This window comes from Pyxicephalus adspersus, chromosome 2, assembly GCF_032062135.1.
Source record: "Pyxicephalus adspersus chromosome 2, UCB_Pads_2.0, whole genome shotgun sequence".
Taxonomy (NCBI): domain Eukaryota; kingdom Metazoa; phylum Chordata; class Amphibia; order Anura; family Pyxicephalidae; genus Pyxicephalus; species Pyxicephalus adspersus.
Window position 1 is genome coordinate 148,030,828 of NC_092859.1, and position 14,029 is coordinate 148,044,856.

Here is a 14,029-nt window from a genome sequence, read left to right on the forward strand (position 1 = left end):
AGGGTTCCCCCAGAAATTGCTAGGGGTTCCTTGAGCAATTTGTGCCCCTTAGGTCAGTGTAAGTGACACCAATGATCTTTTTGGCTATCTGTAAGGGTGACATTCTTCCCAATGGCCAGCCATGTAAGAGGAATTCTTCCCACTGACCACCCCACTAGTGTACTGTGAGCTGTGGATATAAGAATTATAGCAGGGGTTATATGAAAGTTATTTTCCCATGTTATAAAAGTAGAGAAACACCACTCTAGGGGGTCGTTAAAGTGGAACAAAACCATCAAACTAGAAAATTGCAACCATAGAGATCCTTTTTTTTTGCAGGTGATGCCCCTTTTGCAATAGACTTACCTGACCGATTGCAGTTTTTTAATAAACTCACCTGTCCTCGCTCTGTTATCATCTGCATCCAATCCTCTTCCATGGTGATTGGCCAGACTGGAAAGATGTAACTCCTGTGTATGTACATGGGAATTCATTCAGCCTTAGTTACCCCAGGGGATGCGCAGTGTATCATCATCTGCCCTTCTGCAATAAGAATCCTGCCTGCTCACAATTTTTGGTATGTGGAACTCTAGTTCTACTTTAATACTTTATCAATGCGGTGCATTTTATAAAAAAAAAAAAAAAAGTGAATGTTCTGGGCAGCACAATGGCTCAGAGGTTAGCACTCCGGCCTTTGCAGCACTAGATCCCAGGTTGGAATCTCGGCCAGGACACTATCTGCATGGAGTTTGCAAGTTCTCCCTGTGCTTGTGTGGGTTTCCTCCCACATTCCAAAAACATCAGTTAGGTTAATTGTCTTCCCCAAAGTTGACCTTAGACTGTGATAATGACATATGACTATGGTAGGGACATTAGATTGTTAGCTCCTCCTGAGGGACAGCTAGTGACATAACTATGGACTTTGTACAGCACTGAGTCTTATGTCTGCGCTATATAAATACTGGATAATGATAATCATGTTGCATTGTAATGAGCTGTGCATCTAACACATTGTGCAGGCTGCATTTAAAGTGCCTAACTTGGAAATGAATTAATGCGTTGTGCAGCGGATGCGTTTATGGTGCCTTTATAAAAAATGAATGGCAACTTAAGGGTCACCACTGCATGTCTATCCCTTGCCATTTGCACATTGCACACAAATGTAATGCAGTTACAGTGAACTCCTATGGTGCATTTGGGGTCCCATTACCTAAAACATGTGCCAAGTATTATATTGCCATATGGAAAAGCGTGCGTTAACATGGCGCACTAATGAGCCCGGTCTGCCATGTTGCAATTTTTTTTCTTCACCAATAAATTCCCCAACAATACAAAATTCTGTTTGAATGAGACTGATACATTCACTGATTGCAGCTCAGGGATTTCCTGAAGATGATTTTGCTCAGTGAATTATTTTCTTATATTTTGTGCCTTCCAAATTGTATTTGTAAACTAGGAGTATTCCTGAAACAAGTGCCAGGGCAGCCTGGGTGCCAGGATTTCCCAATGACTGGCTGCCTTCAGTGAGTTTCTAATCAGAGTTTGTATGATGTATCCCCATCTCTCCTGTCTGCCCAGGTGTCATCCCCACTATTTGCTTTTCCTCCATGCTAATAATACACAGAGACTGCTGATTGCTGTGCAGCCTGGATGAGGGGAGGGCAGATTCATGTGTCTGTGGTCAGAGCCCATTACAGGGGGAGAGGGGAGGGGAGCTGTGTGCAGGATGCAGCAGACCAGCCGGACCCAGGGCTCCTGACATGTAAGCCTGCAGCACAGGAGCCAGCCAGGGAGCGCTGACTAAGGTAAGAGGGGCCCTATGGGCTTCACATTCAGGGCCCCTGGTCCTGGGGGTGCACAGGGACTCCAGGTAGGAAAATGTCATTCTCCCTGCAGAGCCCCTTGCAGAGTCCCCTGCACAGACCACGCCCCTTTCACTCAAAGCCCCGCCCCTGACTGCCAGCCTGCAGCTTCTTCCTATAGAATACATTGTGATACATTGTAATAAAATGTAACCAGATAAATGTCTTCATATTGTTTCTTTATACCCATCTATATAGATAAAGTTCTTTCTCATTTTTATTGCACATGACTTTGCTACTTTTACCTAACCTGATTTTTTTTCAGTACCATATTCAGGTCTTGTCCTTCACCCTGATTGTGAATGGACAGTAAAAAGAGAAGCAGCTCAGTTTTCATTCTGCAGAAGACAATGTGCTGCTTCTCTCTTTCTCAGCCTGAGCTTTGCTTTATAAGGGTTGCACTTGGCTACCACCAGTTTTCATCCTGGGCAGCATGGTGGCTCAGTGGTTAGCACTTTGGACTTTGCAGCACTGGGTCCCATGTTGGAATCTTGGCCAGGACACTATCTGCATGGAGTTTGCAGGTTCTCTCCATGTTTGCATGGGTTTCCTCCAGGTACTCTGGTTTACTCCCACATCCCAAAAACATGCAGTTAGGTTGTCTTCCCCCAAAACTGACCTTAGACTGTATCAATGACATATAGCAGTGGTAGGGACATTAGATTGTGAGTTCTTTTGAGGGACAGTTAGTGACATGACTATGGACTTTGTACAGTGCGTAATATGATGGCGCTATATAAATACTGTGTAATAATAATAATTCTGCATTCTCAAAATAAAGATTAACAACCCTACATTCATACACCCCTACTTACCCCCCTTGTGTACTAATTTGTATATCTCTGCACATATATATGAATATATGCTATGTGTTTCTTACTGTCCAATTTCTAATACAAACCATTGAAATATAAAATAATGATTTGTAGTTTTTATGTCCATTTTTAAAGCTGAACTCTGGGCAGTCTAGAAAAAGTAGCAGGTGTGTTATTCTCTGTTTCCAGGGGACGTGTGCAGAATGAAAGATGCGTGTTGATTGGTTGTCCCCGTTCCTGGATGAGTTTGGTTTTTTACATTTCAAATTTTGTTTCTGGAAATCGACTGTTTCTTTCAGTTTTGAGCAATTGGATGATAAAACACCGGCAATGGGCCTGATTTATTAAAGCTCTCCAAGGCTGGATAGGATACACTTTCATCAGTGAAGCTGGGTGATCCAGAAAACCTGGAATGGATCTGGTTCAGGATTCAAAACGTTTGCTAGCAAATAGCAAATGACTTTGAAGAAATCTACTCCAGGTTTGCTGGATCACCCAGCTTCACTGATGAAAGTGTATCCACGCCAGCCTTGGAGTGCTTTAATAAATCAGGACCAGTGATGGGTTGAGAAAGGCGGCTTTTCAGGATCTCTCATACTTTGATATCTATAGACCTTCATTATATGAAATGTGTGCAATGCAAACATCAGCTATGCAGAACACCATTGTCCTCACACCAAGCAGTGTGCAGGGTGAGCTTATACCAGGATTGGCAGCTTTGATTCCAGAATTTATTCTACAATGTTGGCTGCTATAGACAATGACCAATGGAAACTGGTGGACCCACCGAGTACACTGTACCTGGCTGTTTCCAGCTCTCACCTATTCAGTGTATTTAGAAGAATATGTTGGGACCAAGGTTGGTTTTAGATTTCAGCAAACTGGTAATATTTATTACAGCTCTCTAAGACTGGAGAAGATAGACTTTTATGTATGCACCTGAGTGATCCAGCAAACCTGGAATGGATTTCTTACCATTTGCTATTAGTTGGCAAATATTTTCAATCCTGAGCCAGATGGATTCTTAGTTTGCTGGATCACCCAGGTTCTCCCATAAAAGTATATCTTCTCCAGTCTTGGTAAGCTTTAGTAAACCAGTCCCAATGGCGGGGGTGCAAGAAGCTTAAAGCCAAGCATTTGGGACCCGCTCTTCATATTCACCCCATTTTGTTTAAAATTGCCCATAGATGACACCTGATATGACTTGGTATGGGCAACACAAACAATGAAGTTTCTCTAGTTTTGGTAAATCATCTGAAAGGGAAACTTTCTGGGTTATTTCACAAAGTAGATATAAGAAGGACAATTTTCTTTGTGTGCACCCCATTTTTTTAAAGTTGCATTTAGTGGGCAGGGTCCTCTCTTCCTCCTGTGTCACTGTCTGTATCTGTCTGTCATTTGCACCCCCTATTTAATGTACAGCCCTGCGTAATATGTTGGTGCTATATAAATAATAATAATAATAATTTAGTGAAATGTTGGCGCTAAATAAATAATAATACCAATAATTTAGTTGTATGTTGGTGCTATATAAATAATATTAATAATAATTTAGTGGTATGTTGGTGCTATATAAATATTAATAATAATAATAATAATTTAGTGGTATGTTGGTGCTATATAAATATTAATAATAATATTAATAATTATAATAATTTAGTGGTATGTTGGCGCTATATAAATAATATTAATAATAATTTAGTGGTATGTTGGCGCTATATAAATAATAATTTTGGTGGCATGGACACAGCATGGGATGGGTGGAGGGCTCAGGGTTTTCTAAAACTCTCAGCACAAGGGTCCCAGTTTGAATGTTTGTGCAGGACACTTATCTGCATGGAGTTTACATGTTCCACTCATTTTTGGCTTCCTGTGGACTCTCAAAATTTCTCCCACATCCTAAAATCATACAGGTAGATTATTGGCGATTGGCTTCTTCCATAATTTGGGGTATTGGACTATGACTATGGTCGAGATAGTAGATTGCAAGCTCCTTTTAGGACATTATAGACAGGGCTATGAATTCTACACAGAGCGATACAAATACCTAATAATAATAACAATATATCACGTATGTTCAATGTATAATGCTTGACTAGTACTTTGCTTTATGACAAAGGGTTTATTGTTATTTCCACAGATTTTTGTGCTGAATGTACACCTGACAGTATGGAAAATGTTCTCATCTGTCTTGTATCATACACTAAATTTAGTTTCTTTATGGATTTCATTCACAGACCAACTGGAAGCTCGGCCTCTACACATCCATATGTTGCAGGTTTAGACTTGCTTTGGAGCTTCACTATGAGATGCTGCACATATGAACAATATAATCCCCCCTCAACAGCTGACAAATGCCTTCAGCTCCATCCCAGCACAGCCAGACATGAGGCTACAGAGGACATGTGTCCGGATTTGTGTATGGACGCCTCCTATCAACTAGGACAGAACTGGAACCATCATCAAGATGTGGCCATCACCCTCCACTGGGGCCATCTACCAGTGCTTGGACATCTCCTAAAGGGAAGAATGGCGCTCCAACCATTACAAAGCCCTTCCTTGGCTTTCCTGCTCATTGTGATTCTCCTGTCCTGGAATCCCTGTAAAGCTGAAGATCCGCACTGTTAGTAAGCTAAGGATGAGTCTGGGGAAACTTTGGGGAATTGGTCAGACTGTGCATCTGGTTTTGTTTTAGGCTTTAAAGAATAAAAGTCCGGGGATCCGATAACAGAGCCCTGGTCTGGTAATGTTATCCTCTCCAGGGGTGAGCCTACTGTAGAAGTCATTTTATAAAAGGGGGATGCCTTAGTCAGCAAGAATTGTGCACTCATAAAGCCAGTAATATGTCATGAAATGCTGCATACACAGCATAATCCCTTATGGAATTATATGTTCTGCCTTGCTTGGCTAGTACATCTGTCCATAGAACTTATTTTCTATGTGTCATTGTACACCAAATAGTACAGATAAGCAGCATTTGCTGTTCTGTATTGAGTACCCCATCCTTCTTCTATTAGAATCACACCACCACCACCAAAACGTTATATTTCAGCAAATAAAGAAACTTATTTGAGTTTCCTGCTCACTTCTTTTATCACCTAGGGACTCCAGGCCTTCTTACTGTAGATCATGGCTCTGGTCCCACTTACATCAGAGTTTTGGCTGTTCTCATCACTTTCCAGTGATCCCTGTATTCTTCAAATATAATATGTGTAAAAATTTACATTTGGATTAAAGGACCCCTTACAATGGGAATATACAGACCCGGGAAAAGCCAAGATCTCATCATAGGAGTACTTAGGGTTGTAATAAGCTGTCAGGTTGGTCTAAAGCTTTAGTATCAAAAATAAAATCTATGGCATGTGTGCTTTATAATTATACTGTGAAAGATTTTATAACATTTGCATGGGGTGATAAAATGATTCTAAAGACTGCTGGTGGGCTGTAATAAAAGGGACCAATGATGAGATATAGGTAGATATGCTCACAGGCTTGGAAGTCTTTAGCTTACATACAATGGTATATCGGTTGATGAGAATTTAAGATACACAGGTATATTGCACCCAAAATAGATATTTGAAGCTGGTGCTGAAATGTAACTACTGTTATTAATATTAATATTATTATTAATAAAGAGTTTTTTTATGGCACCTACATATTATGCAGTGCTGTACATTAAATAGGGGTAAATGACAGACAGATACAGACAGTGACACAGGAGGAGGGGAGGAGCCTGCCCAGAAGAGCTTACAATCTAAGAGGCGGGGGAAGCAGCACAATAGGAGGGGGATGTTGAATGATGGGTAAGTAGTAAGGGTTTAGGAGACAGAAGACGAAGCGTAAGTGAGTTTGAAAAAAATGGGTTTTGAGCAGAAAGTAGGAGTAAGCCGAATAGGACGAGGAAGACCATTCCAGAGAGTTGGGGCAGCTCTAGAAAAGTCTTGGAGCCGTGCATGTGATGAGGTTATGCGTTGGGGCTACCATTACACTACAAGGGTTATAAGCTTATTTAGGTCTAAGGGGGATGAAGAAAGCAAACTATCCCCTGTCTTCCTTTGGTGGCCTTGGTTTCCATTCCATGTGGCCTCTAGGTTGTCACCTGCAACACTGGACTATAAGTTTTACATTGTATTGGATGATATGTATGAGAGTGCGGCACAAACCAGTTACATGGAGAAGAGGAGCATGCCGAGGGAATAAGGTAAGTCAACTTGCCCTTTATATTTTCCCTTGACCCAAGCGACCATTTAACCCTTGCTGTACATGGCAGCTAAAGTTTTTTGTTAACTGAAGTTTGGTATTACATCTTCAGCACCTGCTAAAAGTATCCATTTCAGGTGAAATAACCCTTTAAACCTGTAATTTCCCCAACTGATATACTATTATATGTAATAAAATCATGCTAGTCCATGGAAGACCTCCAAGCACAGCTACCTATACCATCAGGTACGTCTTGTTATGCATCATATGCAATGTGAAATCTTTCACACCATATTGATAAAGTATGTAGATTTGCTAAATTGTATTTTTGATACAAATAATCTGAGGATAGTGGAAATAATCAGGTAACCAATTGCAGAGGAAAAAAAGCCTTGGATGCACAAAAAAGTGCATATCACCAATACGTATGTGTTGAATGTAAGCAAATGCTTTGCTCGTTACATGACCCACTGGACATTTAGTGGTGGCTGGTCATTCTTCTAGCCACCATCGATAATAATTTTCTTCGTTTATATGTATTTATTCTTTTCTCTAGACTTTGAAAAGTTAAGGGCCACATTCCATGGCCTTTCCATAAAGCTTGGCAGTAATGGTGTCCTAAATATACATCAGCCAACAGGATTTTAAGGTCAATGTTGTTATTCAAGCCCCATCACTAGTGTAGACATTGGGGATTGAACATATTAAGTGAAAACCTACCCAAATGTTTTCAAAAGGAAGTTGTACGAAAAGAAACTTTAGAGTTGTAATCCGTGAATTAGAAGATCAGAGGTCACCAGTTGCTAGCTGTCAGCCATCTAATCTCACGCATAAGGCTCAGTTCCTAAACCTAACACTCTAAGATGAGGATTATTATTACCAAAAATGTACTTTTTTCTGAATCTGATGAAATTTTAAAATAAAATCAAATGGCAGAAAATAGAGTGCCATAAAATAGCGTTAAGCTTTGTAAACTATTTTCTACAGGAAGCACCTGCCTTGACCCTCCAGGTTAATGTTGGGTTTAGAGAAATAAGTAAATCTAAGTAGGAGGAAAATATAAGTCCTACATAAATGAGATTCCATACAATAAAGAATGGATATGGATATAATGGATGGATATAGGTTGGTGCTCTGAATTATAGATCTTCTCTATAGGGATTTTAGGAGAACTTACCTGCAGAAACGGGCACTAGATAGTTCAGCTAACAGTACAATGGGGAACAAACACTGCTTATCCAAATGGTTCTTTGCTCTTGGCCTTCTCTTTACTAAGTAGATATTTAAAGGACATAAGTAAAATATATTGGTCGCCATTGCTGACCTCTGTTGCTTTCCCATGCTGATTCATTGTCTACAACACTTTAACTTTGCATTAACCTGGCACAAGTAATTCTAACTTTTATTTGCTGCATGCTTGTTCAGTGTCTAGGGCAGCCTTTTTCCAATCTTTTTTTAACCCTTGAAATAACTTTTAGCTCTTCAGGGAACCCCTTCTATACTAACTATATCCACATATTATTATTAATACACAGTATTTTTATAGCGCCATCATATTACGTAGCGCTGTACAAAGTCTATAGCCATGTCACTAACTGTCCCTTAAAGGGGCTCACAATCTAATGTCCCTAACATTATTATATGCCTTTAATTAAATCACAGATCACAGTATATTAGTGTGGTGGTCATTGGGAAGAATTTCTATTACATTGCCAGGCATTGGAATGAACCCAATCTCTACATATAGCCAAAATGATAATTAGTGTCAATGATAGCTGACCTGGGAAATGTAAAATGCTCAAGGAACCCCTAGCAATCTCTGGAGTAACCCTGGTTGAGAAAGGAACAGTGGTTTTGTAGTATTAAAGACAAGACCAGGCAATAATGGCGGCCTCATGTTATTCTTATGACACATGTACTTTAAGAAAGCCTTTTACAACACGTAATGGAGCGAGCCCAGATGATTTTAATTACATAGGTGGATGGAAGATCAGAAAGAGATCCCGTTTGTAATTTATGGAGGGGTCATGTTGGAAGGTCTGTGTGCTTTCAGACATGTTAGTAAGTAGCGGTAGTGAGACACACGCTCCCCGGAGAATTTGGCCCCTGTTATAATGTGTTCTTTGCCTTCTGTTTGTGATCACTTTACAAGCCTCATACTGAAATATTTAGGTTCCCAGGTTGGTAACAGCTGTTTCATACAGTAGTGTTATTTCAGGGAAGACTTCCAACTGCTACTTGTAGCTGTACGCACTGAGTCATTAAACAGAGAATGGTAATATATATACAGTTAGGTCCATAAATATTTGGACAGAGACAACTTTTTTTCTAATTTTGGTTCTGTACATTACCACAATTCATTTTAAATGAAACAACTCCGATGCAGTTGAACTGCAGACATTCAGCTTTAATTGGGTTGAAGAACATGATTGCATAAAAATAATTTCTTTACACAATCACTTCATTTCAGGGGCTCAAAAGTAATTGGACAAATTAAAAAGCTGAAAATAAAATGTTCATTTCTAATATTTGGTAGAAAACCCTTTGCTGGCAATGACAGCCTGTAGTCTTGAACTCATGGACATCACCAGATGCCGGCTTTCCTCCTTTTTAATGCTCTGCCAGGCCTTTACTGCAGCGGCTTATGCAATCTTTTTGTTCAACCCACTGAATTAAAGCTGAAAGTCTGCAGTTCAACTGCATCTGAGTTGTTTCATTTAAAATGAATTGTGCTAATGTACAGAACCAAAATTAGAAAAAAAGTTGTCTCTGTCCAATTATTTATGGACCTAACTGTATATAGAATAAATTATATGATTGTTTAAGCATGACAAGATTGAAAAATATCTATCTCTCTATCTATCTATCTATCTATCTATCTATCTATCTATCTATCTATCTATCTATCTATCCATCCATCTATCCAGTCATTTCACCCATGGTAAATGGTGAATTGAGAAAGGTTGGGTTATACAATAATTGCCTGTACTGTTAGCCCTGCACCACAAGCTAAAGATATATAAATCAACTTGTTCAATCAAATCAAATTGACTGTTGATTGAAAATCAATCAATTATTCTACTACACATTGCAATTGATGCAGCTGATTCCTTAAAATTGATTCTTTGTGATCAATCATAATGCAGATTGATTACTATTTATTTGATTACTATATATGTACAGCGCTGTGTAATATGTTGGCGCTATATAAATAATGTTTATTATTAATATTATTCACGTGAGAAATTTTCCGCCAGTCCTATAAATAATCCTAAATATATAGGTGCTCATGCTCCACTATTGAACCAATCAGAAATTGATAGAGAGGTCTTCAAAAACCCTTCAGATATTTATAGGACTGGCGGAAAATTTCTCACGTGAATAATATTATTAATAAACAGTATTCATGTAGCGCCAACATATTACACAGCACTGTACATTACATAGGGGTTGCAAATGACATACGAATACAGACAGTGACAGGAGGAGGAGAGGACCCTGCCCAGAAGAGCTTACAATCTAGGACAGGGGTGTCAAACTCAAATACACAGTTGGCCAAAATTAAAACTTAGACAAAGTCGCGGGCCAAACTTGAAACTTAAAAAGCTCCTCTTCTACAATTCCCTGGGTCTCTAAAACAGTCCAATGCGGGGCCACACATAGGCAGAGAGGCCGCTGGACTATAGAGGCGAGTGATGCAGTGGCGATTGTATTAGCAGCGCCATTTCAATGCAGCGGCAGGCCAACTGCAGTTCATATTTAGGATTCCTTTGGGGGTCAAAAAAAGGACGTTGCGGGCCAGATTTGGCCCGTGGGACAGAGTTTGACACCCCGTAATCTAGGAGGTGGGGGGAAGTATCACACAATAGGAGGGAGGATATGGAATGGTGGATGAGTAGTGAGGGTTTAAGAGACAGAAGAAGACGGGTAGGTGAATTTGAAGACATGGGTTAATCAATATTCTTTTGATTCTGCATTTGATATTAACCAGTTTTGCAATTTGTAAATATTGTGTTGTTTTATGGTAAGTGATCAAAACTGACCAATGAATGTCTGTACTTGCCATGCATGGCCAGCTCAAATCTTCTGAACTAATATATACTGTAGCCTTTTTCAACCTAATTAATATGGGGGGACCCTTAAAATAACTACAAGGTCTTAGGGAACCCCTGACAATATAAATATTATCCACAGTTCAAAGTATATTGATGCCGTGGCCACGAGAAGAATGCCTCCTACATTTCTGGTCATTGGAAAGAATGTCACCCTTACAGATATTGAAAAAGTGAATTTGTGTTGGCAGTACAAAGTGCTCATTACCCAAGGAACCCCAAGCAACCTCTGGAGGAACCCTGCTTGGAACACTGATATAATGTATAGAGTGTGGTGTCGGCTAAAGTTGTCACCATCAGCAAAATAAGAAGAATCAGATGTTTGTGCTTTTGGTTTCAGGTTAGCAGCCTGGATGTAGGACAAAATAAATCTAACAGGTTAGATCAGATTTTTTGAAACCTGTACTGTGCATAGCCCTAGGGGGATGTTAGACAAGTTCTAGATGTGCCTCTGCCTGTTATGTGAAACTTAGAATAACAAATTAAAGGGTTTGCAAACATCAAGTTTATTTATTTATCTTCCACAAAACACCCAGTAGCTGTTTAAAACATATTAACATTTAAAATGTAATAGAATATTTGTATGGGGTAATAAATGTACAGGTACTCCATGTGTCAAAATATGTAATATATACCAGCTGAGCAACCTGGGCCGGTATGACCATACGCAGGCGTTTTCAGTTGTTTGAATAGAAAGTAGTAATTACAAAAATGATCTTGGCAGATCCAACAGGAGATATAAAGGGAATTCATGTATATATTTCTTAATTATGTTTAGGAATGAAGGATGATATAAAATGACATAGGTATATAGAGAATATTTCAGATGGGTCATTTATATCTACATTTCTTTTTTATTTGTTTACCAGGCTAACCTCGGCTGCTCTACTGAAAAAAAAAAAATGGTTTACAGGGCTATGATAGCTTAAGGGTATATTTACACAGACAGCTGAGTGATCTGAACTGTAACTAATCCCCTGTATCTTTCCCCACCAGTTCTGGCATTGATATACCCTGTAGTAAGTGTTCATATATAAACTCAAGATTTAGACCCTTTTCACACTTGAGGTGGAAAACCAGGTGGTTTACCACTCCCAAGCTTATAGCAAACTGCTATTATCCCCCCAGGAGCAGCAACCTGGCCTGCATGCTAATTCATTTGCCTGTGTTGCCTGTGTGGTTGCAGGGCAGTTCTTCCTCCGGAGAAGGAAAAGCAACTGTGCAGCCATAAGTGCCTTGTCACAATTGCAACTGCATGCAAATGGGAGCAGTTAGGAATGTGGCTGAGCCACTCTGAGGTCAACTTCAAGTCTAGAATTATTATTATTTTCCAGTATTTATATAGAGACAACATATTACACAGCGCTGTACAAAGTCCATAGTCATGCCACTAGCTGTCCCTCAAAGGGGCTCACAATCTAATGTCCCTACCATAGTCATATGTCATTACCACAGTCCAAGGTCAATTTTGGGAGAAGGCCAATTAACCTAACTGCATGTTTTTAGGATGTGGGGTAACCTGGAGTACCCGGAGTAAACCCACGCAAACACAGCGACAACCTGCAAACTTCATGCAGTGTCCTGGCCTAGATTCGAACTTGGGACCCAAGTCAATGCTGGACACAGGTAATCTGCCCTTCCCTTAATTCCCTAAATAATCCTTAATGCACTAGTCAGGGGAGAAACAAAGGGGCATATTATAAAAAAGTGTTTCTCAAGCAGGGTTCCTCCAAAGGTTGATTGTCCACACATTCCATATCACATGTCGCAATCACCCCTAAAGAAGCCTTTTAACAGCGAAACGCGTTGGACTGTAATAATTTATTGGACATTTAAACTGCTGAAACTATCCTATGGTGCATGAGAAGTGCTTTATATAGTGCCAATTTGTCCTGAAAAATTATATTGGGAATTGGTATTGTCATTTACTACTGTTATCTCAATGCAGTAAAGTATAAATTATATGCTATAATAGCCCATCTGCCTTGCTATATTGTTTGAACTTTTGTTCCTGCAGAGGTTGTTAGGGGTTCCTTGAGAAACGAGCAGTTTGTGGCTTCCAGGTCAGTTTAAGTGACACCAATGATCTTTTTGGCTATCTGTAAGGGTGACATTCTTCCCAATGGCCAGCGTTGTAAGAGACGTTCTTCCTACTGACCACCACACTAATATACTGTAAGCTGTGGATATAGTCATTTTAGAAGGGGTTCCCTGAGGTCCTGAAAGTTATTTTAAGAGATCCCCAATGGTAAAAAGGTCAATTAACACTCAAATAACACAGGTATGTTATCATTAATGACATCTCTGGGTCTCCTCGGGTGGTTAACATCACATCCAAGGTGTAACCCATCAGTTGAACTGGTGGATCCTGCCAGTCTCGGGGGTTTTGAGTGTCTACACAAGGGACATTTGTACAATTAAAAAACAATTAAATGAAGTTATTGAAATGGTTATTGGTTAAAAAATAGGTTATTCCATGTATAATCTTATGAGAAAGTTGTTGCTGAAATCTGTATTCTCCCCATAAGAGTTGGGTGGAAAGAAGCTGTAGGTGAGTGGTGACTGTTGTATTGTGATCCAACTTTTCAGTAGCCACCCAGAAACAACTGGGCATTACTGAAAAGTGCTGGGTGGTGCGCCCAGCTAAAAGGGTCTGGGGTGAACACTGTGAAATAAAGTTTGGTGATAGGATCAATTTAAAAAAAGGTGCAAATAAGTGCTTAGTTTTAAAATATCATAAATGTACAAAAATAGACCCATAAGCTATACAGGAACTTTACAGTAATGCAAAATAATAAACTCAAAATATTTTGCATATTTGGCAGTAACATCTACAAAGTGGAAATCCATTCCTCAGATATGGACGGTCCTTTACCTGACCTACAACATGCATTATATTGGAGTTTGACTTTTTGTTGTCCTTCACTACCTCCATCATGATGGAGTCTGTGGTCCTCTATTACCTGAAGTTTACATGGTCCTGAGGTTTGCATGGTCAGGTTGCTTTATATCGGACCATCTGCACTGTATGCATGCAAAATGAGTATTTTCAAGAAAAATC

At 39.6% G+C, this 14,029-nt stretch overlaps 1 protein-coding gene across 1 annotated transcript in view; it reads left to right on the top strand.

The window, feature by feature from the left end:
* Window positions 1-1,684: 1,684 nt before the first annotated feature.
* LOC140324665 (cell surface hyaluronidase CEMIP2-like) overlaps window positions 1,685-14,029 on the top strand; it is an 89,812-nt gene continuing 77,467 nt past the window's right edge. The window contains exons 1-2 of the mRNA XM_072402729.1: window positions 1,685-1,784; window positions 4,894-5,279. Of these exons, the coding sequence (XP_072258830.1) occupies window positions 4,961-5,279 (319 nt within the window). The 5' untranslated portion in view covers window positions 1,685-1,784; window positions 4,894-4,960. The remainder of the gene's footprint in view (window positions 1,785-4,893; window positions 5,280-14,029) is intronic.